The sequence below is a fragment of the Microtus pennsylvanicus genome, chromosome 6 (genome assembly GCF_037038515.1).
Source record: "Microtus pennsylvanicus isolate mMicPen1 chromosome 6, mMicPen1.hap1, whole genome shotgun sequence".
Taxonomy (NCBI): Eukaryota; Metazoa; Chordata; class Mammalia; order Rodentia; family Cricetidae; genus Microtus; species Microtus pennsylvanicus.
The window spans coordinates 3,886,699-3,914,527 of NC_134584.1; the positions used below are offsets into that span (position 1 = coordinate 3,886,699).

Consider the following 27,829-nt stretch of genomic DNA (forward strand, 5'->3'; position numbering starts at 1 on the left):
TTATTTCCACTGAACTCTATCTCTCATGGCTTTTATTGAATTTTTATCAGGTCTCATGAGAATGATGTAACACTTGGGGAAGAATATGCAGCCTAAGAGCCCTGCACTGGAGGCCAGAATGGAGAAGACCTCCACAGCCACCATGATCTTCCCATTAGTGCTGTGGTAGACAGGGAGGAAGGTGACCCAGACACTGCAGAACACCAGCATGCTGAATGTCAGATATTTGGCTTCATTGAAGATGTCTGGCAGGTTCCTGGCTAAAAATGCGACTGTGAAGCTCCCCATGGACAGGGCCCCAAGGTACCCCAGGACACAGTAGAAGGCTGTGACTGAGCCCTTATTGCACATTAAGATGATCTGACCATGTTCAGAATGTGCATCTGTGTCTACAAAGGGAGGAGATGTTCCCAGCCAGATTCCACAGAAGATAATTTGTGTAACTGAACAGATGGGAATGATAAATTTGAGTGCCCCTGATTTAAGCAATCCCCTCATCCATCTTCCTGGTGTAGTGATCTTGAAAGCCAAGACCACAGTGATGGTTTTGGCTAAGACAGTAGACACAGCCACTGTGAACACTATTCCAAATGTGATCTGTTGCAGGATGCAGGTGGCTGTGTTGGGCTGACCAATGAAGAGCAAGGAGCAAAGAAAAGAGAAGGTGAGGGAGATGAGCAGGGTGTAGCTGAGAGTACTGTTATTGGCCTTTACAACAGGAGTATTTTGGTGCTTCACAAAAATCCCAAGGATAAGAATTGTGAGCATACACAAGCACAGGGCCATGCCAGCTAGTGCCATCCCCAAAGGGTTTTCATATGCCAGAAATGTCTCAGATTTTTGGAGGCAGTGTGTTCGCTCTGTGTTGGCATACTGATCATCTGGACACTTCACACACTGATCAATATCTGGCAAGAAAAGTAATGTGACATCAGTACAACTTCAGTGATTTTCATTCATTTTAACCCCACCCACTGAAAGTAGAACACTGGGGAAAGTAATCCAACTATTCTTCTGACCACTGAAGACTGAATAATAGGCTACTGCTTTTAGATTTTGCCCAGTTATTATTCCATATACTCTTTAGTACTAAGTAAATGAGCAGATATTGTTTTTGTCATAAAATATTTTTTTACTTTTATATTAATATAGCATATCAAATATGAAAGAAAACATGAACATCAAAACTAAATAGAGCAAAGCAAAAAAGCAAAAAAAAAAGGGGGGAAGAAAAGAAAACTAGTCAGGCATGGTTGCACACACCTTTAATCCCTGCAATCATGAAGCAAAGGATTTGAACCTTTGAGTTCTTGGACAGCCTTGTTTACAAAATGATTTGAAGGACATCCAGAGACATAAAGAGAAACCCTGTCTTTAAAACAAACAAACAAACAAACAAACAAACCAAACAGACAACATATCTATTCTCATTGTATATTTAGTATGTTATGGTAATTTAGGGTGGGATTTGATAAAAGCAAGCTCCTATTAATCTTATTTTTATAACTGAATGTTACTACAAGCAGGGCATTTGATGTGGGCTGAACTATTACTCATTCTTCCCTTGGCAGACACAGACTTTAGAGCCAGATATGGTGAAAGTTGTGTTATTCCCACTGACAAGTTTGAATGTATCATCCATTAGCAGCTATCCAAGATTACATTTTCAAATCATCATCTCATGATTTTCATTTCAACTTAACAGGAAATAAAATCCTTTTTGAAAAGGATGCCAAGTGAGAAAATGTCTCAGCTGTATTAGCCAATGGATCAATCTGGTGGAGGATTTTATCAGTGATTGTTTTATTGTGGGCCCATATTTCATATAAAATAATTTACAGACAGGTGCACTGGCCACTAAGCAGATGCAACCCTGCCAAACAAGTAAGATAGCCAACTAACAAATCCAAAAAGTATTGCTCCTTTCTCCTTTGTTAAAAATGTAGATCGCCTGGGGAGGGCTGTTTGCTGAAGCTGGTGACTAAGTTGCAGGTGTTTCCCTAGCCCTGTGTCCCAGGTAAAGAGAATATTAATGAGTTTCCACCTTGGTTTAGCTGGGAGAACAAAAGGTGTTTGGTATAATAAATGCGGATAGATCTTCAGAATGGAGAGAAGCCTGAGATGCCCTTCCAAGATGACTGTGTAAACTGTGTCTGGTTATTTCTTGTGCCTCTGTACCAATCCAGATAGGGAAAGATAGTTTCTATTTTGGCCTCTATGGTCCCTGACATTTTAGGGCAATATAGCTTTATTGGGCAGTGTCAATGAGGGAAATTGGCTTTAGTTCCTATTAACAAAGTAAGCTATGTGAGCCATGGGAACAATATAGTAATCAAGTCCATGTTGTTTGCTTCAGTTCCTGTATCTAGCTTCCTACCCTGAGTTTCTTCCATTACTTGCCTTCACGACAGAGTATAAGCTGTAAAGTAAAATAAACGTTTTCCTTCTGAGGGTGTTTTGGTCAAGGTCTATAAATATAATTGAAAGCTACTTAATGCATCACCTTTCATGTAAGACATAATCTAACATCAACTTTGGGAGAATACAAAGCACATTTATATTGCACTAAATTGGATCTCTAGAACCTATACTCTGGTTGCTTTATTATATAGCATGTAGTCATCAAAACTATCCAAAGAACAATAATTTGCAAATCAAGGAAACAGAGATGATATAGAAAATAATTTGCTGGAAGATGACCTTCTTATGAGTAGGGTTTAATTTCCACCACAGAATGTTAAATTTTTGATTTTGGTTACATAGAACAGGTAAATAAATCTTGTTTATCTTTTCCACTTCCTCAGTCACAGTTAATGTCAGCTACCAGCAGTTTTTTCTACAGGGTTGGGAACTTGTGGTGTGTGTCCAATCCACTTTAGTTTGTTGGTGTCATTCTATTTCTGTTTACATTTGCGTGCTCATGTTAATGAGACTTTATGGTGCAGTTTCTGATGTTCCTAGTATCTGATATGTCACAGCAAACTTGTAGATGGTCTGGCTCTTACAGTCTTTCTTTGCCCTCTTCTCAAATCTTCTCTGGTCCTTAGGTGTGGGATTGTTTCATAGATATAGCCAACATTGGGCTGGGCATCAAAACTCTGCATGTTGATTGGCTTTGTTTTTCTTTAGTGGATTTCACCTGTTACCAGTAGAAGCTTACTTGATGAGGAGCAAAGACCACACTTATTTGTGGGTAACACCACAAATGTTTATAAATTATTGTTAGGGATTATGTTGCTTTAGTGAAGTAGTGGTTGTAGATTCTCATCCAATAATAACAATTTCATTAGCATTTAGGAGTAAACCAGACTTCAAATAAGAGACATAGTATCTGTCTTTCTGAGAAGATTGTAAGTCCAGTTAAGGAGATGTTGTTTTCTATTCATAAATGTGTAGTGTTGTAGTGTTACTGCACTCTCTGGGTCATAATGTCTTTCTGGTAGTTGATGTAGTTTATAGATATTGTAGCTAAGTATAGCTGTTGGTTGCCTGCTTCTTCTGAAACCTGGCATGATGCTTTCTGGCATCATGAAAGCTATTACTCAGGAAATACCACTTACCTAACTGGCAACTTAGGGTTCTCTAGGTCCTGTTTATGGATGGTATGGTAGCATCAGCAATAAGCGCTTAACTTTTACTTCTTTGGGTAACCTCAGGTAACAGCAATAGGCTGTATACTTCAGTAGTCTCCTGGACTTCCCTAATCAACAACTTAAAAAAGATTTCTTATGTTTGATATTGACAGTTTTAATTAGGTGGTCTTTAGCTTTAGGATGAACCACCAATAAACCAGATTAGTAAATTTCATTAAAAGTATAATGTGGTTTTCTACAGGCCTACCGAATGTTTGTTCCTACCAAATGGTTAGCCCTGAAACCTTCCTACTGGTAATGTTAAAGGAACTGACAATGTAACATTTAGCAATATGTTTGTGTATACATATGTGCAAGCCATAACTAATTCCTGAATAAAGAAACCATGAACTTGAAGGAGAGCATTGAGGCAATGTATGGTAGGTTTGGAGTGAGGAAAGGGAATAGAGAAATTTTACAACTATATTATAATCTCAAAAATTTTAAACAATCCAATATTTAGACTTTTTTAATTTTGTGAATCTTAAATATCATATGCATAGTTACTTTGCATTATGTACGTATTTGTACCACACATTTGCCTTGTGCATTTAGATTCCACAGAGGCTCCTGTGTCTGGGGTTATATCCAGTTGAGAGACAACATGTCAGTCCTCATTACTGAAGTCTGCTCCCCTATAAGAAAAGCAAGTACTGACAACCAGAACTTTATCCCTCCAGTCCCCAGTGTGGAGACTTTCCAGTCGTGTGTGTGTGTGTGTGTGTGTGAGTGTGTGTATGTCTCTGTGTGTATATATGTATATGTGTGTGTGTATATTTACACACACTTACATTGTTTAAATTTGTTACAGCGTAGCATTTTGTATTTTCATGTTTCATGGCTGAATCTCTTTCACAATTTCCATGAAATTATAGTTATTTCATAGACATGTTCAAAACCTACCTAGGTCATTTTCAAAATGCATCATTGGCAATTAGAAATGAAAATTTGCCTATTATTTCTGTAGTGAATCATAAGCAATATCAACAGAGATTGTATTTTTAAATAAATTTTATATTTATACAAATATATCATCTAAAATATGGCATATTTTTGTTTTAAGCATTTAAAAAGAGACTGTGTGTATTTAGCTTATGGCCTACAACTCATCACTAAGGAAATACAGACAAAATTCAGGGCAGGATTCTGAAAGCAGAAACTGAGACAGAGAACATGGAGGAGGTTTCCTACTGGCTTCATTTCTCTGGCTTGATCAGTTATCTTTGTTTCATAGCCCAGGTCAGCTGCCAAAAAATGGTGCTTCCCATAACAATATAAGCTCCTACATCAATTATAAATTCATGAAGTGCCTTACATACATAGCTACAGGACACCTCAATGAGAGTCCCTCTTACCAATTGTGTCAATTTGACAAAAAAGATTAGGCATCATGTTGGCCAAGAACCAAAAGCCTGTTTCATTGGCCAAGTTACTCTAAGGCTCTAGCTAGTTAGTATAGATAGCATCCTAAAATAAACAATTTCTTAGTAGTGTAACAGGGGATTTTGATTCTATAATTTACTTGTATTCTAAAAGGTTTTTGTTAAATTTTCCTTAATTTGATGTGATGTTTTTTGATCACATTGCTAACAATCCCCCAACTCTTCCTAAATGTCTCCATGACTTCCTAGACTATCCACCCAATATTCATGCTCTGTTCCTCCCTTCCTTCCCTGTCCACAACAATTCCAGTTTATGTCAACTAATTGTTGATCGTTCTGTATAGTATGGTGTATACACTACAAGTCACATTAAAGAAAACTGACTCTACCTTTCACAGCAGCTAGCACATATCAACATATTTTCAGATAATGGTGGAACTATGTATCCAACTCTTGCCTCACACCCATGCCTGAATTATGCCTGGCTTGAGTTTATATTCATATTTGTATTGGTCCTGTTGTTTCAAGAAAAGATTTTTTCCTTGAAATCATCCACCATCTTATATTTTCCCACCTCTTCTTCTATGAAAAACTATAATCCTTTAATTGTGGATGTACCATATACATCCCATTTAGCATTCAGCATTCTACAAGTCTTTCACTTCTCTGCACAAAGGCAGGTTATGGTCTTACTTAATTTCCTTGAATTCCAAGAATAAGATTCTCTAATGAGGGGTCAGTGATTCTGTGATTAGTATTAAAATATGTCTTATTTTAATGCTATATTTATTTAGCATTATTTAAGGAGATTTTTTTCATAGTACCTATGACCAACTAGAATCCTGATTCTAGATAAAATTTCCAAATATGGATACTATATCATTGAGATGGCCTTAAATCCAGTCAGAAAGTGTCTATTGACACCTTTATCATTCATGCCACTACTGCATCAGGGACCACGTTCTACCAGGCAAGACAATATAGCAGCTTTCAGGGTTAACACTCTGTGAGGTCAATAATTGCACTTCCTCTCCAGTAGCATGCCTACTAGCTTCCACCTTTGTGAATCTTGCCAGTGGGGATGAAATTTCCACATCAGTAACTACTTTAATTCTGCATGTTTATGACTCAAGTATGTGAATTCAAGAAACAAGGTCCTAATAGTAGAATCTGGAGCATATTTAAGGGTAATGATAATATACCATAATATATGGAGTATATGGGGGGGACACATCTCAAAACAATAACCCATTCATCGTATTAGGATTTTATTTGTTCATGTGATGTGTCTGTTTGAGATATGCTACATCATTACAGGGTAACTCAATTTACATTTTCTTTACATGTGTATGTACTGTGCAAAGTTCTAATGTATCAGGTTTCAACATGGGGTTTTCAAAACACGTTTTTATATTGTTTGTCCTTCCTTAATTTTGCCTTCTAACATTTGTTTTCATTTTCCACTTAATCCTTTCCTATTCCACTTCCCACATTCCCTGTTTAAAGAAAAACATTTTATTCCACCTTGCTTGAATGATTGCCTGCTCACCCATAATTTCTTTTTAATAATTTCCTAATCTTTATGAGTATCTCAAATGAAACATATCTAAAGTTGAAGAGCTTAAGACCTATTTTCCACATATTGGACAAACATGTGTTATCTGTCTGGGTTTGTGTTACCTCACTTAGGTGGACATCTAGGATATTTCCATTTCCTACACATTGTGAACAGAACAGCAATTAACCCAGATGAACAAGTATACTTGCTGTAAGGTATCACCTTCTATGATATATACCCTAAATAGGTACTGCTAAGTGATGGAATAGATTTATTTATAACTTCTTGAGGAATCTCTGTTCTGATATGCATATGGTTATAGCAGTATGGATTTCCAAAAAGCAATGAATAACTGTTCCTCATTCACCACATCGTCATCCGGATTTGGCGTCATCTGTACTTGCTGTTCTTGTTTTTTTCTTTGTCATTATGGTTTGGTGATATTAATTCTGAAATTAATTATAATTTGTATTTCTCTGATATCTATAGTAATTTGAACATATTTAAAATTTTCCCTTTGATCAGAATTTCATCTTTTGAGAACTCTGTGTTTAGTTCATTGTTTCAATTTTTAATTGGGCTGTTTATTTTATTCATGCTTAGGGGTTTTGTTCTTTCTATATTTTTAATGTGCTGGAGAGATGACTCAGTGGTTATGAGCAATGCCTACTCTTCCAAAAGTTCTGATTTCAATTCCCAGCAACCATATGTTGGCTCACAACCATCCATAATGAGATCTGCTGCCCTCTTGAGAAAGATACTTGGTCAGCTTAGGTTATGAAACCTGATAAATACAAATTCAACAGAACCTCCATATATGGGCTGCTGACATATGGTTCAGCATTGCCTGGGCATAAATTTTTATTTTTCTATTTTCACATTCTATATTCAACATTTGTCAGATGTAACAAGCATAAATGTGTTTTTCCATTCTTTAGGCCATGTCTTCTCAAAAATGATGGTGGTTTTTATTGCACATAAATTGATACCTGCTTCTATAGGATTGGACTAATGTGTTCTCCAGTCAGCAGTAAACAAACACTCACTTTTGTGCAAATTTTCAGAATGATTTTTTTATTTCTTGAATGGCTACCATTTTAACTTATTTAAATATAGGATAGAATCTGAATAAAGCTGTAATCTGTGTTTATTTGACACTTTGTGAGGTTGAATACTTTTCATCATTTATCAGTCATTTCTATTTCATTTTTGATACATCATCGCTTCTTCCATTAACTCATTTCTGAATTTCCAAAATATATAAAGAACTCAAGAAACTAGACCTTAAAATGCTAATTAACCCAATTAAAAAAATGGGGCACTGAACTGAACAGAGAATTCTCAACAGAAGTTCAAATGGCCAAAAGACACTTAAGGTCATGCTCAACCTCCTTAGTGATCAGGGAAATATAAATCAAAACAACTTTGAGATACCATCTTATACTTGTCAGAATGGCTAAAATCAAAAACACCAATGATAGCCTTTGCTGGAGAGGATGTGGAGTAAGGGGTACCCTCATCCATTGCTGATGGGAATGCAAACTTGTGCAACCACTTTGGAAAGCAGTGTGGCGGTTTCTTAGGAAATTCGGGATCGACCTACCCCAGGACCCAGCAATACCACTCTTGGGAATATACCCAAGAGATGCTCTATCATACTACAAAATTATTTGTTCAACTATGTTCATAGAAGCATTATTTGTAATAGCTAGAACCTGGAAACAACCTAGATGCCCCTCAATGGAAGAATGGATAAAGAAAGTGTGGAATATGTACGCATAGAGTTTTACTCAGTGGTAAAAAACAAAGACAACTTGAATTTTGCATGCAAAAATGGAAATAGAAAACACTATCCTGAGTGAGGTAACCCAGACTCAAAAAGATGAATATGGTATGTACTCACTCATATTTGGTTTCTAGCCATAAATAAAGGACATTGAGCCTATAATCCGTGACCCTAGAGAAGCTAAATAAGAAGGTGAGCCCAAAGAAAAACATATAGTTATCCTCCTGGATATTGGAAGTAGACAAGATCACCAGGCAAAAATTGGAAACTTGGGGTTGGGGGTGGAGTGGGTGTAAGGGGAGATGTGGAGGAAAAAGTGAGAAGGGGGATGAGGAGAGCTTGGGGGAATGGGATGGTTGGGAGGGAGGAAGGGTGGATATGGCAGCAGGGAAGTATATGTCATAATTAAGGGAGCCATTTTAGGGTTGGCAAGAGACTTGAATCTAGAGGTGTACCCAGGTGTCCATGTAGATGTCCCTAGCTAGATCCTTGGGCAGCTGAGGAGAGGGAGCCTGAAATGGCCCTATCCTATAGCCATACTGATGAATATCTTGCATATCACCATAGAACCTTCATCTGGCGATGGAAGAAGCTAGAGACAGAGACTCACAGTGCAGCACTGGACTGAGCTCCCTAGGTCCAAATGAGGAGCAGAAGGAGGGAGGAATGAATTTCAAATAAAATAAATTGGAAAGGCTCTATGATATTTCCTGGGTCAGAGCCAACTTGATACAAGAAAGAATCATATTTAGGGAATAGTACTCAGAATTGAATAAATGATCCTTTAGATTTTCTTGTAGATAAGTATTTAGTGAATTTTCTTAGCTAATGGCTTTTAGTGGAAGGTTCATTACATTGGGAATGGTACAAGTCCTGGGAAGGTGGTTCTAAATTGTATAAGAAAGCAGGCTGAGCACAGTATAAGGCAAAATTCAGTATGCAGCAGCACTCCTCCATGACTTCTGCTTAGTCATGAGTTCCAGCCCTAGCTTCCCTTCATGATGAATTATAAATCTAATGCAAATAAACCATTTCTACCTTTAGTAACTTTTAGTCATGATTTTTTATATCCTAACACTAGAAAAGATCTAACTAAGACATAACCATAAGACTTTCAAAACAAACCTGTTACCACTCCTGAAATAATCCCAATGATTAACAAGGAGAGCTTTATGAAATTACAAACCTTGTGTGCATAAATGAAAGCAGTAAATTTAGTAAAGAAACTTACTAGAGAATGTGATAAAACAATTTCTTGCTAGATATCTGACAGAGGTTAATACCTAGACTGTACAAAAGACTCAGAAAAAATAAACAAGAAATCAAACTATCTACTTCACCACTTCAATCAAGAAATATGTTATGTGTCTGCATGTGTATGTTGGAGTGTATTTTCTAATTTTTTTCTTAACGTTATCCAGTAATTACTGGTAATTCATGATCCAATACCCCTCAAATCAAGGAGTTTGCGTATGTTGACCTAGCCCAGGTCTTATGCATGCAGTCACAGCTCCTCTGAATCATGTGTGCAGCATCACCGTCACATCTGGAAAATAGTTTCTGTTGCATCTTCTACCTTTTGTCCCTACAATGTGTTTGCTAACTCTTTGATGATGATATCTGAACAATTTAGGGGTTGTCTTACTGGTGTATACGCAGATTCTTATTCACTGCTTACTTATCTTTTGTAGTTCTCTTTATTAACTGCCATATACTTAAAATGAGGTATCTCTGATGAAAGTTGAGAGCTACACTAATCTGTAAGTATAATGACAGCAACTTAGGCAGAACTTTATTACTATGCACAGTTAGCTCATAATATTCCCTTCTTCCCTAAAACATAGGACCTAACCAGCTACATATTTTTGGTCAAGATAATGGTATGAGACATAAATTCTAACTTATAGTGTGGACTTTAAATGAAAGCAGATAGTGGTTAGCTTCTTCCATACCTATTGATCCTCCCAGGTAAATCATTGTTTTAGCTCAACATATTTAAAGATAGCTTAGTGTTGTGTGACAGTATTCATAGAGAGATATGAGCAAATTGCGCACCCAAGAGAAGCACCCACAACAGACCATGCTAAATCTTTGTTATCAAAGCAGTGAGTTTTACTTGTGTTACTCACAGGAGTGATTATTTATAGCAGATATGACTTATGGGGGTTTGAAGGAGAATGGCCTAACTAGTTTTATATTTCTGAATGCTTGGTTTGTTATTGGTGGAAATATTTGTGTTTGGGAGATTGCAAAATGGTAGAAGTGTATCATTAGTGTTTGAGTTTTCCAAAGACCTCAACATTCACTCTGTCTCTGACTCTCTCTTAATCTTTCTCACTGTCTCTCTCCCTCCTGCTTGTGGATGATATGTAAGCTCTCAGGTATGTCTCCAGCACTGTGCTAGCAGGTATCCTTTCTTTCTTCTGATTGTCACACATGATAAAAGAAGTGTTTCATTAGGGGTGGCCTTTGAGTATTCAGAAAACCACCACTTCATCCTCTCTCATTTCCCTCTCTCCATCTCTGCCTGTTTTTCCTTCTATGTCCCTTTCTCCCAACCATCTCCATCTCCCAGCTTATGCCTGTGAATCAAATGCCAGTGCTCAGCTTTCTCTAGGACATTGTGATTATCTGTATACTGCCCTGCTCCCCACCATAATAGTAATGGCCACTATTACTATCTGGAAACCTGAGTCCAAAATTAAATTCTTTCTTATATAAGTTGTTTTAAAAAGATGTTTTTTCACATCACTAGAAAAGTGAATAGACCATGAGTAAATGACCTCCAACATTATAAGCCCACCCAATGAGAGGTAACACCTCACACAACTTGGAAACCAGCAGCCTTACAAGTTGTATACTCCTTGTAGCTTCAGTTTGCTCAAGCTTATCTCGTCTTATTTTATGGAGCTTCCCTTGTTTTAAAGATTTTTTTCTCTAATCCTTCCTGCTTATTTTTACTTTGACACATTTGGTTTTGCTGTCTCTGATCAGTTTCAGAGACACTGAAGCCTTTTAGTATTTTATCCCTTGAGCTTAAGAAACTTTCCTGTGTGATAGGATGTTTTACTGCTTTTAGAACATCCCGTGTCTTAATGAGCTTCCCTCCATATTGGAATTTCCATCTAGAAAGCAACTGCTATACAACAATAAGATTCTTAATGAATTTTCTCCCTAAAATTGTTCATAGAATACTACCCACATTCTTCATGGTAAGTTCCTGCCTGCTATCTCCATGTCCTTTGAGTCAAATATATTTCGTCCACAACAACACTAGGATTTTACCATCAAGTTCTGTAAAATGACCAAAAATAATGGAAATCACTTGTAATCTTTGGGGTTGTCTATGGGACCCAACTGACCACCTCTTAATACAAATAAACAAATATATTAAACTCAGGATTTTATTTGGTAGCCTGTGGTAAATCAAGGAGTAGTGTTGCTACATACAGATTTTTTTGTATTGAAACTCTCCTTTTGCCTGCAAATTACAGTTACTGTTTTAAAGTATTTTCACAGAAATACAAACTCCAACAAAGTAGTACAACAGCCATTTTTACTATGTGTAAATTCTTCCCATCTTCTGGTGTCTTGTCAAATTTCTTTCTTCAATGTACTACTCTTTCTCCATGGTTTGATTCACTATGAGACTTTTAAAAACTAACTGAAATAGTAGTGTTTCCCTTATTTTTTTCTTGGCATATTAGATGTTGATATAAGAAAACATTTTTCTAGGTTAATTTTGTGTCTAGTTACATAACTGAAAGCTTTTATGACCTGTAGATTTCTGATGTGGTCTTTAGAGCATAGACCCACATCATACGTAAGTAAAGATCCTTTGACATTCTCCTTTTCAGCCCTCACTGTCCTTGTCTACTTCAGTGCCTTATTTTTATAGCTAAGACTTAAATCATTATGGAAGGAAAATGTAAAGAGTGAATCACATTCCCTTTTTTCTGATATGGAAATACTTTGTGTCTCTTTTTGAGGTTAATGCTGTGTCTTGCCTTTATTATGTTAAGATATGCTTCCTAAATAACTATATTATCCAGGAATTCTATCATGAAGAAATTTTGGATTTGTTTCATGACCATTATTCCAGTACCTAATTATATTATCACAGAGTTTCTTTCCTTGAATCTATTTTTGTGATGGATTACAAACAACAACTTATATATGCTGATGAATCCGTACCTCTAAAGGATGAAGACAATATTATCATGTTGAATAATGTTTATTTTTTACTTAGTTTATTTAATAAGTGTTTCACTGAGAATTACTGTACCTGTGCTCATTGGGGAGATTGACTTTTATATTTATGGTGGTGAGATTATTGGTTTTGGTCAAATAATTTATTATATACTGCATAATATATGATCTGATTTTTTTTAATCCTTTGTCATTCTCAACTGTGCTAACAAGAATTTTGTACATCCATCCTTTTGTCATCTTATGTTCTGGCACAGTCCTCCTTAAAGTTCCATGATTTACTCTCAAAATATACGTAGCATCACTTACTTTGCGCTCCAGGACATTTTGCATACACTTATTCAGCTTAATGGCATAACCCTCAATATGCATATCCACAGACATTCTTCCCTACTCAACTTTGAATTACAGAGAGTAGGAAACATAAGTTTTCCATTGTAATTAATATATGCCACACATTGTTCATATAAGCATATAAAATATATGAATTTCTTATTCTACATCTGTTTGGTTTGTGTGTATTTTGTCTGAAAGTATGCCTGTGGAGTACTTGTGTGTGTTGCCCACAATGCCAGAATATGCTGTCGGATTCTCTGAAACTGTTGTTACACAGAGATGTGAACCATCGTTTGTACTCTGTGAGATAAACCCAGGTGTTCTATTAGTGCTCCAAAGCCATCTCTCCAGTTCCTGAATTTCTTAAGAAAAATGTACTTTATCTTAATATCTGATCTATTTCAAGAACAGTTATGGGAACTCTCAGAGCAGTCCTGTACCAGATTAATAATTTCAATTTCAAGTTAATAGATACCAAAAAGTTGGCATAGAGATATATGTGTGTACATTCCACATTTAAATTTCTCTGGAAATAGTGAATATTATACTCCTTTCAAGACATTAAAAAGCATTAAGTAAATTATGGCTTGTAATCATGTAAAGCCAACAAATGTAGACTATCACAAGAGTATATGTAGCATAAGACTATTAATTATGAATGCAACATCTCAAAATATACTATAGCAATTCTCTTTTTGCATAATTTCTTCTTCAAATCATAAATTAAAAACAAAGGTGGGTAAACTCATATGTAATCCACACACTTGCCTGTATCATTGGAAATTTCATTATTTGGGCAGGGGCTGCAATCAAAACAGCAGATTGCCTTGCCCTCCTGAAGAGATTTCCTGAATCCAGGACCACAACTTTCACTGCATACAGAGATTGGAGTCTAAACAAAGGAAATCAGAAATGCTAAAGACATATAATAATTAAACTGATGACTTAATTTTATCAGAATATTGGAACATTGCTAAGTTGAAAGTTAAAAAACCATATCTAATTAATTAATGAAAGCAGAAACATATCATTAAATAGGATATATATGTAATGTTCATATAAATATGCATAAAACACACACATTTAGAATCATGTATATTCTTGGGGAAGAATTGTTAGTACTTTGCAACAAGTCTTATGAAGAAAGTTTTGAAGTAAAGAAATTTTTGTAAACATGTCAGTGCAGTCATCTTTTAATGTATGAGGAGGTTTGAAGCTCACTAAGGGTGATTTTGTTTGTTTCTCAGTGATCTGTGTTCTGTAAAGCTTAATGTGACATGCCACCTACCTTTCCATCTCCAGTGTTCCACTCTATCCTGTCCTCCAACAATGACAATTGCTGACCAGGTGGAGAAGATGGGGAAAATGTTCCTACTTTCACTTTATAACCAAGGCCTTGTGGAAAATTCCAGAAGTTCAGAATGTCATACTCTACATCCAGTTTTTCTGAAGGATTCAGGGTAACTGAATCTCCACTAGGATTTGTGAATTGCACATTCTTAATGATGCTGTTCAGCTAAGAAAGATGCATGATTTATTATGGGCATTCTCTTTGTTAAGGGAAAAGGCTGAATTGTGTCACACTCACATAGACATTAATGAGTTTTTCAACATGAATCATTACAGGTATATAACAAAAAATGAATGATTACAGTGAACAAAAGCACAATTATCCTAATCCTATGTGAGCAAAATATTCAGATACATCACTAGTTCATTATTCATTCTACAGGTTTTCAACAGTGATCACCAAATTTCATGATGGTTAATTTAAAGATGAAAATGATGCAATCTAAAATCACAGGGGGAATTAAGTTCTAGTAAAGAACTGACTAGATAAATTTGGTCTCTGAGCACTTCTATGAGAGATATTGTAACTTGGGTTAACTTAGGCACAACTACACTCTCAGATTTTAAGCAGATCATTTCAAGAGCTTGGCCTGGACTGAATATATTGGAGCCAGTTGAGCCATAGTATTTGTGCAATTGCTTATTGTTTTGCATTCTTGACAGTTGATGTAGGTGTGGAAAACTGCTTCAATTCTGGCTGCCTTGAGATTTCTGGGATGAGGGAGTATAAACAAGAATGGTGAGTCATGTAATCCCATTTTTATTAAGTTACTCTTGTCCACACAATTTATCACAGTAAAAGAAAATAAACTTAAGACAGTGTTTCTAGCAGATATAGTTTGTGAGATATTTTAAGATTACTTTGTTTAGTGCCCTTATACACTATTTAGAATTCTGAAATATCAGTCACCCCTTGGTCATATTTAAAGATTTCAGGGGAAGAGGTTAGAAGTTTCTTGTAGAGAACATTAGAAGGATAGGATACTATTGGCCTCTTTACCATAAATTTTTGTCCTCATTTCTTAATTATTTACTTCTATAAAAATGGCATCTTGATTAAGATATCCACCAAACTATACATTTTACTTTTTCTCAGTAAATCAGTTTACAAAGCTTCTCCTTGGAAAAAAAATGCAAGATAATTAATTAATTAGTTAATTAATTAAGGGCCACTTAATTGATTTCCTTTGGTGACATTGTGTGCCATCCAAATAAAAAGGCCTTACCTTCCAGGGGGGATATTTCCTTCTTCCATTTTTCATTGCTTGCATATCTACTTGTTGCACAAGCATCTTATGGAGGGTGTGGGCCAGAATATACACAGCATTGTATACATGGTAGCTGCCATCACTCACGGCAGTGTCAAAGTGGTACCAAGGTAACAATTCCAAGGAACCTCTAGATGAGCAATTTTCTACTGGTTTACAGGAAGCATCAGAGAGTGTGCAATTAAAATATTTCTCCCACAATCTTGCAAGAAAAATATCTTCTGGGTATTTGGAAGGGGTAACTGTCTTTACAAAATCTTTAAAAGTAGAAATCTCACCATGGTGTTGTGAAAAGATAAGAGTCCCATGGAATGAGTCAAGAATAAAATGTTGCATAGAAGTAGTGACTTCCCATTGTGAAGTGGTGACCCAGATTCTCCATGGGAGAACATGTTCCCATCTTCTGAAGAAGACACCTAAAGATGAGTCAGTGTCACCATAAATGATAATTATTTTTGCTGAGTTTGTCCCAATCTGGCTACTGTAGACATCATTGTCATTCATGTCTAACATATGGTTGACTGGGATCATTTCCAGGAAGGCTACACAGACTCTGTTTCTTTCCATCTCTCGTACCAGTTCTGAGAGAAACTGAACATCTTTCTCTTCTGAGATGACCAGCCCCACCCAGTTCCATCTGAAATGGACCATCAATGATACCATGCCTAAGGCCAGAGATGAGTCCTTGGTGGCCATCTGATACACAGAAGGAAACTTCCCAGGGTCATTCAAATTTGGTTCAAATGGTCCAAAGGTCAGCTAAAGAAAAGAGAACAGGGAGTGACATGAAGTTAGGAGTTTCCAGAAATCATGGACTCAATGAGTATGAAACAGGAACTCAAGTTTTAGAATGTCAGATTTGTATCTAAAGTCAATGCCAATATCTGGAGAACATTATAGAAATGAGGTTAATGTTCACTTTTGTCATAAAAAATGTGTGTATCTCATTTCCTTAATGTACATTTCACAAAGTCTATGTGGCTATACCCACAAATATCAAAGTGTAAAGCCTCAACAGTTACATATTTTGAAAGTTTGGTTGGTTTGGTCTGTGTGCACATGTTTGTGTGTGTTTGTCCATGTGAGATTGTGTGCCCATTTTTGTATAGGTGCATATACATGTGTGTACATATAAAGTCCAGAAGAGCGCATTGTAGGGTCTCTCTACAACACTTGAATTCATTACTGTTGTCTTGGCTAGAAGATAACAATTCTCAATGCCACATGGGTCATCCTGTCTCTTTAGCCTATCTAGTGGACATAGGTGGTCCTTGAACCCAAACTTCTGTTATCATGATTCCACAGAAAGCACCTAGAATACTGAGTCATCAATAAGAATAAGGCTATATATTTTGAATAATACACAAGTGAAGTCTTCTTTATGTTTTTTATAATCAAATTTTGACATTAAGGTATGTTTTTTCATTTATTCCCATTCATATAATCTCACCAGTGGATATCTATAAAGTCCCAAAAATGTGGCAAATAGGGAAGAAATGTCCCATTTTGTTGCTGTGATTGCAGCCATATATTTTTCCTCTCTTCTGCAGGTGTAGTTTGGGATGACTTTATCCTCCCCTGTTAGCCAAGAGACGATATTAAAAGGTATCCATTGATCATGCGGCCAGGCATTGTAGATAACATATCCCAGAGATACATTAGGTAAAAGAAGGGAGTTCTTGTTGATCTCCTCAATGGCAAAAGTCAAAGCTATTGCATATTGGTAGTTGTTAGGTCTGATCCTGTGTAGGGGACATAAGGATTATTACAGAACAATATTGAAACATTATTGTCTGAAAATCAATACAGTAACTGTCATGCACTAAATCAAAGTTTACCCTGTTTCCATATTGAAATCATTTGTTGTTCAATGGTTTTGCAGCATTAGATTCTTTGGAGGTCAGTAGCATTGGTATAACCATGTTTATTAAAATAGATCAAAGACCTCAAAATAATATCAGCCACACTGAATCTTATAGAAGAGAAAGTAGGAATTACACTTGAACACATTGGCACAATTGACCACTTCCTAAATATAACCCCAGCAGCACAGACACTGAGAGAAACAATTGATAAATGGCACCTCCTGAAACTAAAAAGCTTCTGTAAAGCAAATGACATGGTCAACAAGAAAAATCAACAGCCTACAGAACGGGAAGAGATCTTCACTAACCCCATATTAGAGAGAGGTCTGATATCCAAAATTTACAAAAAAACTCAAGAAATTGATCATCAAAAGAACACACAATCCATTTTAAAAAATTGAAAACAGACCTAAACAGAGAACTCTCAAGAAATCTAAAATGGCTGAAAGACACTTCTTTAGTTATCAGAAAAATACAAATCAAAACAGCACTGAGATTCCATCTTACACCTGTAAGAATGGCCAAGATCAAAAACACTGATAACAACTCATACTGGAGAGGTTGTGGGGAATAGGGAACACTTCTGCATTGCTGATGTGAATGCAAGCTGGTACAAGACCTTTGGATGTCAGTATGGCTATTTCTCAGAATATTAGGAAACAACCTTCCTCAAGACCCAGTAATACCACTTTTGAGTATATTTCCAATCGTGTCACAAGGAAATGTGCCTGCAATACATGGACACAGGAGACAACTTCCTAAATAAAATTCCAGTAGCACAGACACTGAGAGAAACAATTAATAAATGGGACATTCTGTAACTGAGAAGCTTCTGTAAAGGAAAGGACATTATCAAAAAGACAAAATGGCAACCTGCAAAATTGGAAAAGATCTTCACCTACCCCACATCAGACAGAGGTCTGATCTCCAAAATATACAAAGAACTCAAGAAATTAGTCAGCAAAAAACAAATAATCCAATAAAAATTGGATATATATCTAAACAGAGAACGCTAAACAGAGGACTCTCAAATAGCTGAAGGACACTTAAGGAAATGCCTTTAACATCCTTAGCTATCAGAGGAATGCAAATCAAAACAACTCTGAGATTACATCTTATACCTGTAAGAATGGCCAAGATCAAAAACATTGATGACAACTTATGCTGAGAAGATGTGTGGTAAAGGAAACACTCCTGCATTGCTGGTGGGAGTCCAAACTTGTATAGCCCATTTGGATGTTAGTGTGGCAATTTCTCAGGAAATTAGGAAACAACCTTCCTCAAGACCCAGCAATACCACTTTTGGTATATACCCAAATGACACTCAATTGTACCAGAATGACATGTGCTCAACTATGTTCATAGCAGTATTGTTTGTCATAACCAAAACCTGGAAAGAACTTAAATGCCCCTCATTTGAAGAATGTGTAAAAAAAAAAATGTGGTACATTTAAACAGTGGAGTACTACACAGCATAAAAAAATAATGACATCTTGAAATTTGCAGGCAAATGGATGGATCTAGAAAACATCATATGGAGTGGAGTAATACAAACCCGGAAAGACAGATGTCATGTGTCCTCACTCATAAGTGGCTTTTGACATAAAGCAAAGTAAAAAAAAAAAGCCTACAATTCACAATCCCAGAGAATACAGACAAAAATGAGAATGCTAAGAGAAACATGCATGGATCTAATCTTCATGGGAAATAGAAAAAGACAAGATCTTCTGAGTAAATTGGGAGCATGGGAACCATGGGAGAGGGTTAAAGGGGGGGAAGAAGAAAGAAGGGGAGCAGAGAAATATGTATAACTCAATTTAAAAAAAAAAGAATTGCCTTGGAGCACAGTTTAAGAAAGCAGCTGTAGTTCTTCAGCTGGCAAGATAGGCATATAGTATCAACTGACATAAAATTATGAAGTAGCTTTAGATTAGACCAGATGTCCTCCTTATGGATTTTATGATAAACTTTTCCCAGAAAAATACAATCTTATTTATAAGAATATGTAGCCAGCTATCTGACTTGTTGAGTCAAGATAAGTAGTGAAAAATTATTTAATCATGGGGCCAAGGATAGTAATTAACTCTTTGAACCGATTCCTAACCTCAGTTTTATTGATTTATATTTAAGTTTCACCATGGGAAAAAGATTCCCTATTTGGCTAGAGCTTCAAAAATTCAAATAATTTTATAGTTTCAAGAAAGATTTACAGGTTGTCCTTTTCATGATCATGGTGAACACAAAGGACAGAAAAATATATTTTATGATTTAAAATGCCTTTTAATGTCCCTGTGCTTCAGATATTGCCTAGTAAACTCATCTATGCTTATGTGTCTTCTCCCTGCCTTTTAGCTCAGAGCTGTAAAGAGTCGCTCAGCCATGCCTCTCAGCTTGTGGCTCAGCATTGCAGGCTCTCTGAAGACAGTTGCACTTAGTAAATGAACAGTATCCAGTCTGAGAAAGCTGCCTCTTATAACCACTAGCCACAAAAGATTTAAAAATGTTTATACAGTTAGAAGAATGGGAGATAGAACACAATTAACTCCCTTATTTCTTTTAGTTTACTAAGTAGTTTAGTTTTATAAGCGTACCTCTATAGATAAAATAACAGAGAGACTCCCCTTTTTGCAGCTGTAAGTTATAACCTACTAGTTAGGGAGGTGACTGAGAGAAAGTACTCTTTTCTTGATATGTAACAAGTCTACTAAATTTAGATGTAATGCTTGAAAGATTTTGTGGGTCTTCATTAGCTGTGAAGAAGAAAGAGAGAAGGGAAGAATTCAACATGAAAGAATAAAGAGCAAAATAAGGAAAATGTCTGTCCATTCTTTCTCCCTTATCACTCAGATAGAAATAATCTAGTTTCATGACATTCTGAAGTTTCCTCCAAAATCTTGCCTACTGTCCAGGAGTTTGATCTTCATGGACTGTGATAACATATATTTATAGAATATATATTTTCTAGATGCAAATGTATGCTTAAATGTACAAATACGAGCTGTTCAATATATTTCTTGTATGTATGTTTTTAGGTTAAGATAAACAATAAATATACTAACAAGGAGAAACCAAGTATGCCTCATCATTATACAAAGAAACTGATGTAAATGAGGAACACTGAGAGCAGGAAGAATTGTCTTCCCCAGGACAGAGCACATCAGTTGGTTATCCAATACCAGATGGTCACCCCTGTAAATGTTAATATATAAAAGCTAGTTCCAGGACAGGCTCCAAAGCCATAGAGAAACCCTGTCTCGAAAAACCAAAAAAAAAAGCCTGTAGGGTTTTTCTAAGTTGATAGTTCTACAGTGATCATATCTCTCTGGGAACACCCTCTACGTGGACATTCTGTGTTCTGAATATCATCCATTGCATAGGTTAAGGCTTAGGTTCCACCAGTTTACATTGAGTGTGTTTAGATCCACTCTAGTGAACCATGCTATATTTCCATGTTTATCTATTATCTTTAGTTGTGAGATTGTGTTTGGAGGGGTAAATCGATGGAAAATACGAAGAATGTTTTTTATCTTTTCCTTCATAGGAAAACTTATTGAATTCTTAATCTCATTCTTTCTTTATGCTGACATGTTGAGTATTTTCCTTTCTGTCTTTCTCAGATAATATGAGATTTACCAAATGTATTGAGTTCTTTGTAATCATGTGAAAAAATACTAATGGTTGAAATTGTTTTGAAACTTTACACTGATTATGAGCTCAGGATTTCATGGGACTTTATTCATTTGGCTGTATTTTTCAGACAATTCTTTACTCAAATTCATAAAATAATTGAAAATAATAAAGATTCTATATTTTCTGAAAGAATTATGAAGTGCATCCAAAATGTGTGTAAAGTGTCTCATATTTGTGAAACAAGAAATGGAAGTCTTAGAACCCTACTATGTAACTACTGAGGCACTACAGTCTTATCATGGCCTTCCCATTAACTCTGTTCTTTCCAAATGTGTCTCTTGTTGCTGTAATACATGACAAAATTTATATTCATTATTTGAGAGAAATGATCGTATTAACTATATGAATTAATATTTCTGGAAACTTCTACCACAATTATGCATAAGGTTTTAGACTGTGGCTCACAAATTTTTAAATTATAAAATTCCTTACAGGGGGATCAACCATCTGAAACATTTCTAAATTCATATTGGGGCTGCAGAAATGATTCAGCAGTTAAGGGCATTGGCTCCTCTTGCAGAGGACATGGGTGTAATTCCCAGCACCTTTATGGTATCTCATGAATGTAATTCTGCATCTGAGGATTCCAACAACTTTTATTCTGGATTCCATGAGCACTCTTTACTGGACAGGCATACATGCAGGCAAATTCTCATACACAAAAAGTATTTAATAAAAAGAAAAGAAATAGTTTATATTATACAAAGTTAATCTTATTCAGGAGAGGAAAATGTGGAGTTAATGAATGAAAATTTTTAATATGGCTTCTGATGAAAATGCAACCTATTGAGTACAATAGCAAAAGAGATAACAAAAGAAATCTCAGAACATCAACTATGTCATCTTTCCAAAAAGCATATTATATTATGTGTAAACTATATATTAAGCTATCTATGTGTGAAAGTAAATTAGACTTTGGACTGAGTAGTGAAAGAAGAAAAGCAGATCTGTGGGTAGGGTGAGAGGAAAGGGTATAAATGGGTAAGGATGTTCTCATTGTTGTGGTGAGCACTATGACCAAAAGAAACTTGGGAAGGAAGGGTTTTCTTCAGCTTACAATTCTCAGGTCACATCCTATTTCGGAAAAAAAGCTGAGGCAGAAAATTAAAGAGAAGGCATGGGGGAATTCTGTTCACATGACTTGCTCCCTATGCAATGTTCAGCCTGTTTTTTACTGCAATTAGACCAGCAGACCAGCATCAACAGCACTCATAGCATCCTAGGCCATCCCATGTCAATCATCATTCAAGGAAGTGCACAACAGTTTTCCTCACAGGCCAATCTAGAGATGATATTTTCTCAAATAAACTCCTTCTTTACAAATTACTCTAGCTTGTGTTGAGTAAACATCAAAATAACAAGCAAATATGATCAAAGCAATGGCATAGTTGACTGTAAATATCTTTAAGACGCAATATGGGGGATGAATGTATTACAAATAAAAGAAATGAAAAGCTGGATGGTATTATTGTTGAATGTGAAAATATTTGCTCCTGAGATTAGGCACTGTTGGTAAATATGAAATTTTCATGGGAATGCTCATGTAAACAAGTCACAGGCCAAACATATTATGTGAAAATATTTGCTCCTGAGATTAGGCACTATTGGTAAATATGAAATATTCATAGGAATGCTCATGTAAACAAGTCACAGGCCAAACATATTATTTAGTTTAGTATGTATTATATATTGATCAATGATGCCTTCTAACTCCTCCCAAATTCCTCTCCCAACTTCAAGACTTCCTGTTTATAAAACTAAGTCAATTTAATGCTGCCCATATGTGAGTAGACATAGGACTATTCACTGGATTATGGCCAGCCTGCCATGATTGATATTCAAAGCACAGTGAGTCTCACTCTTCCAGCATATCACAACCCTTTCCTTTCCCCAAAGCTTAAAAAACATCATGGAAGAGAGGGCAGAAAGTCAAACTAAAATGTTTAAGGAAATAAAAATAAAGAAGTTTAATACAGTATTCATATAGGCTAGTACACAAAGTAAAGATTTTTAGCAATAAGTATTTTAAAGAAGCAGACTCAGCTATGGGAAGAGCAATAAGCATAGTCTCAAGTTCTTCAACATCACAAGTTCACAAAGGAAACATGTAGGGCTGTGAGCTTACTAATCTACTATTGAAAATCAAACTTATGCCCACAATAATGACTTCTCATTCATGTTAAAATACATAATTAGTTGAAAAGTGAAAAATCATTCTTTGCTTCACAGATTTGTAGACATTCTGCAATTTATTGGTGCTGTTTCTCTTGGGTATGCGCTTGCATAGGATGTCATGGTGATTTAAAAAGTAGCCCAGGTTTTAAATCTATGGTTGGGATTTGAAAAATAAAAGGGAAAAGGCAAAGGTTTCTCCACTTCCTTGCTGGTTGTGCCCTAGATGTCCTGAAATTGCTCACTAGTTCTTACTTATTTCTTCTGCAATCTAGTACCAAAGCAGATCATCTAGCAGTGTAAAGCTATGCTTTGGGAGGAGAGTTCAAACACAGAAAACACCAAATCCTTAACCTCAGAGAAGTGTAAATGAGTAAACAGAAGTGTCTCATCTTCTACTGAGCAACTTCTACATGACAGAGAACTTACCATGTTATCATGGGACAGCTTCTTTGCTCAATCACTGAGACTTTGGCTGATTAACTCTTTGGGAATCCAGTTGTATTTGAAACCCAATGTGTTAAGTCAAACACTAAGAACCATCTTCATTAAAGTGAAAAAAATGACTTTAGTATGTTCTGTTACGGGAGGTCCTCCCACTCCTCCAGCCTATCGCCGCTGAGATACCAGCCCCTTGGGGCGTGGTCTCTCTCCCTTTAAAAAAGCGGCCACTTCCCTCTCCTCTCTCTCTTCACTTCCTGCTCCGCCGGTGACTTGACTTCCTTCCTGGTTACGCAGAGGGCTGACAGTGATCTGTAAGTTTTTTCCCCTTTAAATAAATATCACCCTATTAATCATAATCCCAAATTGGTGTGGCATTGTTTGTGACTTACGCCTTCAATGTTCAGCATTTCACAAAACAATAAGCATCCAGATAAGTCATATTAGACTGACATGGATATGAGATCAATGCTCTAATATAGTTAAAAGATTTCCAGAAGTATAGGAAAAAGAAAATGTTGAAGGGAAGATTATCCTACATGAGAGGAAACTTCTCAGAACTGAAGTCCTCAATGTGTATGATAGAATATAATCTTTGTACTATACATACTATATTAAAAGGAAAATGAAGGTAATACAAATCTGAATCAGATCAAGCTGCTTTATTGTGAATGTGAGCTAGGAAAGGAGACTGAGAAGACATGTTCTGGCATGAGGAGATGATTTTGTGTTCCCAGGACATGGCAGCAAATGTTTCCTATCTGGTTGGTCTAATGGAAAGATGGGATATAGATATAGGAGAATACCAGGAGATTGTGATTCTACCAGTTCATGTGCACAGTAGTCAACAACAGAGTCTTTCTCTCAAACACAGTGGAAAATGAAGGACAACACCCAAGATTCTCTTCTGAACTCCACACATACACATACACTCGGTTACCCCCACATACTCACATCCCCTCATTCACACACACAGACACAAACACACACACACTATCAAAAAACTCATAGTCACACACAATCACATGTACATCTACACACAAGTTTTCAGGCACACATATGTATGCACATAACACACTCCAACTTGCATTCAGAAACATACCCTTCACATGCATGCACACAACCACCCACACACTCACACATACAAAGATTTTTAAGGCTAACGGTAATTGAGAAGAAAACAGGAAGTGGTTTTAAGGACAAATAATAAATCAAGCTCTTTGGAAAGTGCATTAAAATGCACATTATTGAGAGGAAATTAAGGAAATTTATTTTGGAAACCAATATTTCACATTACTTGAGTGTTACCCAGGGATAAATCTAAATTTCTTTTTTTTTTTTTTGGTTTTTTGAGACAGGGTTTCTCTGTGGCTTTGGAGCCTGTCCTGGAACTAGCTCTGTAGACCAGGCCGGTCTCTAACTCACAGAGATCCACCTGCCTCTGCCTCCCGAGTGCTGGGATTAAAGGCGTGTGCCACCATCTCCCGGCAAATTTAAATTTCTTTATGATTTCAGTCTGAAAACTATGAAGCAGAATGGAAAACAACAAATCCTGGACTTTGTGGGTGGCTTATATAATCCTGCATTTCTACAGGTTAATGTAAGGTAATTACAAAAGAACTTAATTGGTCAGCTAGCTTGGCATACACAACATTGAACACAAAACCATTTCTGAAAGAAGATGGAAGTCAGAGAAATATATGAGGCTTTCCTCAAATGTGCTATTGCCTGTGTGTGTCCACACTGAAACACAATCATATGCAAGAACTTAAAAACACACATTAAAAGTCACTAAAGTGATAAAACATAACTCATTTAAGTTTAAAAATAAAGAAATTGAAAAAGTTCACTGAATATACTCATCTTTGAGGCAAAATGAATATAAGCATAACTAAGTGGTTTATAAAGAATCAGTAGGATGAAAATACAACTGTCTGTAAAGTTAAAGATTAGGATAGAAACATAGAGCATATAAATATATAATAAAACTTAATTAATATCTGCTAAACAAGAGGTTAATCTGGACTGGCATGGGAACAACCCACTCTAAAGCTACTAAAGCCAAGAAGCTTAGAGGAGACACTATAATCACCACTTTAGAAACCTTTAAAGTCTTCAACTGCATGTGTTCTTTCCCTGTTCAATACATCACACTCAAAAGTATTTCAAACAAACAACAAACACAAAGTCATTTTACAACCCTTTAAAATCAATGTGTAAGCATGATTTAAAATAAAAGATGAAGAGATAGGACAGATAGCCACCATTCAAAAATATATTCTTAATGTAGTATTTATATATACAATTTTTCCAAGAAACAATAAAGTATTGAAGCCATAATCTACAATAAGTCATGGGCTCACTTTGAATTGGAAAAACTTTTGTAGACAAAAGATAAAGACACAGTGCCCTACATGGTTTGTAAGTCTATCACTAAGGACATGTCAGGCAGTTAGAATAGGCATGATTTATAAATTTTGGAATTGTAGATTTGCCATAGAGCTTATTACTTAATATGATAAATTTTATTCAGTTTGATATCATCACACCTTCTGGTTAACACAGTGCATCCCTTTACATTCCCTGAAAATACAAAATTGTGATTGGTCCATACAAAATATTAAAGAAAATTCCAATAGCTTTATACCAGTATTTATTATATCTCAGCTTCAGAGTATGAAGATTTGCCATTTGCCTTCTTAACTGGTAAGCTGTGTTATTACCATATTCAACACATGCTAAAAATGACCAATCTATCTAGATACTAAAGGGAGTCAGGTAAGAAACTCATAAAATCAACATTAAAGTAGTAGAAAGCTACTTCATCTCTCCAAGAACTGGTAATTAGCAGGAAGCCACAGGAGTCAGCAAAGATGGTATCACAGAGACTACAATGTATACATCTGCCTGGAAGAGTTACAGTAGTCAAAAGGGAGCCAAAAAAGGGGGAAAGGAAAAGAGAATGCAATAATATTTCCCAACACTTAGGTCTGTCTCTCTTCCTCAATGTGCCCAGAAGTTATGGGTAACACCTGACACATCAGCATCTGACTGAGGTATAAGCTGTGCTCCCATTGACATCTGCTCAGAGGAGCACAAAGTTCTGTAGAAGTCTCTCTTAGCCTTTTATCAGGTATTTCTTTGATTGCACTAGTGATACTTTTAGCCAACAATTGTATTTGCACCTGTATTACTCAGAAGCCAAAGGGACTGTAAAAATTTGAGCTGTCTGACTGTATCCCCTGGCCATGCAAGTGTAAGCAAGGTGCAAGGGCTCAACTTGCAGAAATACTGGTCTACAAAAGATTTGAAGTCACTAAACACAGTAGGTTGTCTCCCCAGGAATGTGTCATATATAGTATCACTCAGTCTGTATGGATATTAGGAAGTACACAAAGGAAGCATCCTTGGACCCTATTTTGTAGAAGGAACAATGTTTTATCACATTTTAATACTGAATTGTACACATACCTTCAGCTATGTTTTTAAGTTATACCATTAGGCTTCTGCACAAAAGCCGAAAGAGGGACAGATATACTAGATCTGGCTGCAGAGTGGTTTTGTGCTCAGTTTTCACCCATGAAAATAGAGTTCAATAGATGAAAATGAAAACCTCTTACCAACTTAAAAGAAGCACATTGCCAGAAAGGAAAAGATGAGATGGATTAAGGGTGCATTCTGGAGACTAGGGTTAGAAAGAGCAGGCTTGAAACACTTACTGTGGAGAAATGTGTGTGCTGTCTGTCTCTTCAGAGTTTGGAGAGGTTTGATAGCCATAGAAGGGTAAGAAGGCACTGATCACCTGGTCTCCATCCTGATATACATTGTCTGTCACTGAGTACAAACACCTTGGTATACCAAAATTGCACTGGAGCATAAGAAGCTTCAGGGTCAAGAAGAAAGAAATCAAAGTCAGCATTGTCAATGTTTCTCTGATCACAAATGGAACCTGCAGTGGTGACAAATGCACACTCTCAGCAGGGAAATGTGTGATACTTCCTGTGGTTTATAAGTGTTCCAGACAGAGGAGGCCTCTCAACTACTTATTCTCTCCACATCAGATTGCTACAGTCCCCTGGAGAAATCTTCAACAGTGTCTACCCTCAGGCTTTACATCTGAGGACTTCTGTCCAAGTGGCA

The 27,829-nt window shown here is 36.2% G+C and overlaps 1 protein-coding gene across 1 annotated transcript; it reads right to left on the reverse strand.

Moving 5' to 3' along the window:
* Positions 1-27,608, reverse strand: LOC142852746 (vomeronasal type-2 receptor 116-like). The gene is made up of 6 exons (XM_075977784.1): positions 27,409-27,608; positions 16,972-17,263; positions 15,480-16,280; positions 14,192-14,419; positions 13,666-13,795; positions 1-908 (listed from the first exon to the last, which is right to left on the reverse strand). Exons 1-6 carry the CDS (start codon positions 27,606-27,608, stop codon positions 1-3), a joined length of 2,559 nt encoding a protein of 852 aa, XP_075833899.1.
* Between the last annotated feature and the right edge of the window lie 221 nt (positions 27,609-27,829).

Excerpts from the sequence above, each read along its gene's own strand:
- LOC142852746 (XM_075977784.1), bottom strand. The coding sequence starts at position 27,608 with ATGCTGACTTTGATTTCTTTCTTCTTGACCCTGAAGCTTCTTATGCTC. Across the intron at positions 17,264-27,408 it reads AGCACACACATTTCTCCACA|GATCAGACCTAACAACTACC; the intron begins GTAAGTGTTTCA and ends TCCCCTACACAG. Across the intron at positions 909-13,665 it reads TTCCAATGATACAGGCAAGT|ATATTGATCAGTGTGTGAAG; the intron begins GTGTGGATTACA and ends TTTTCTTGCCAG.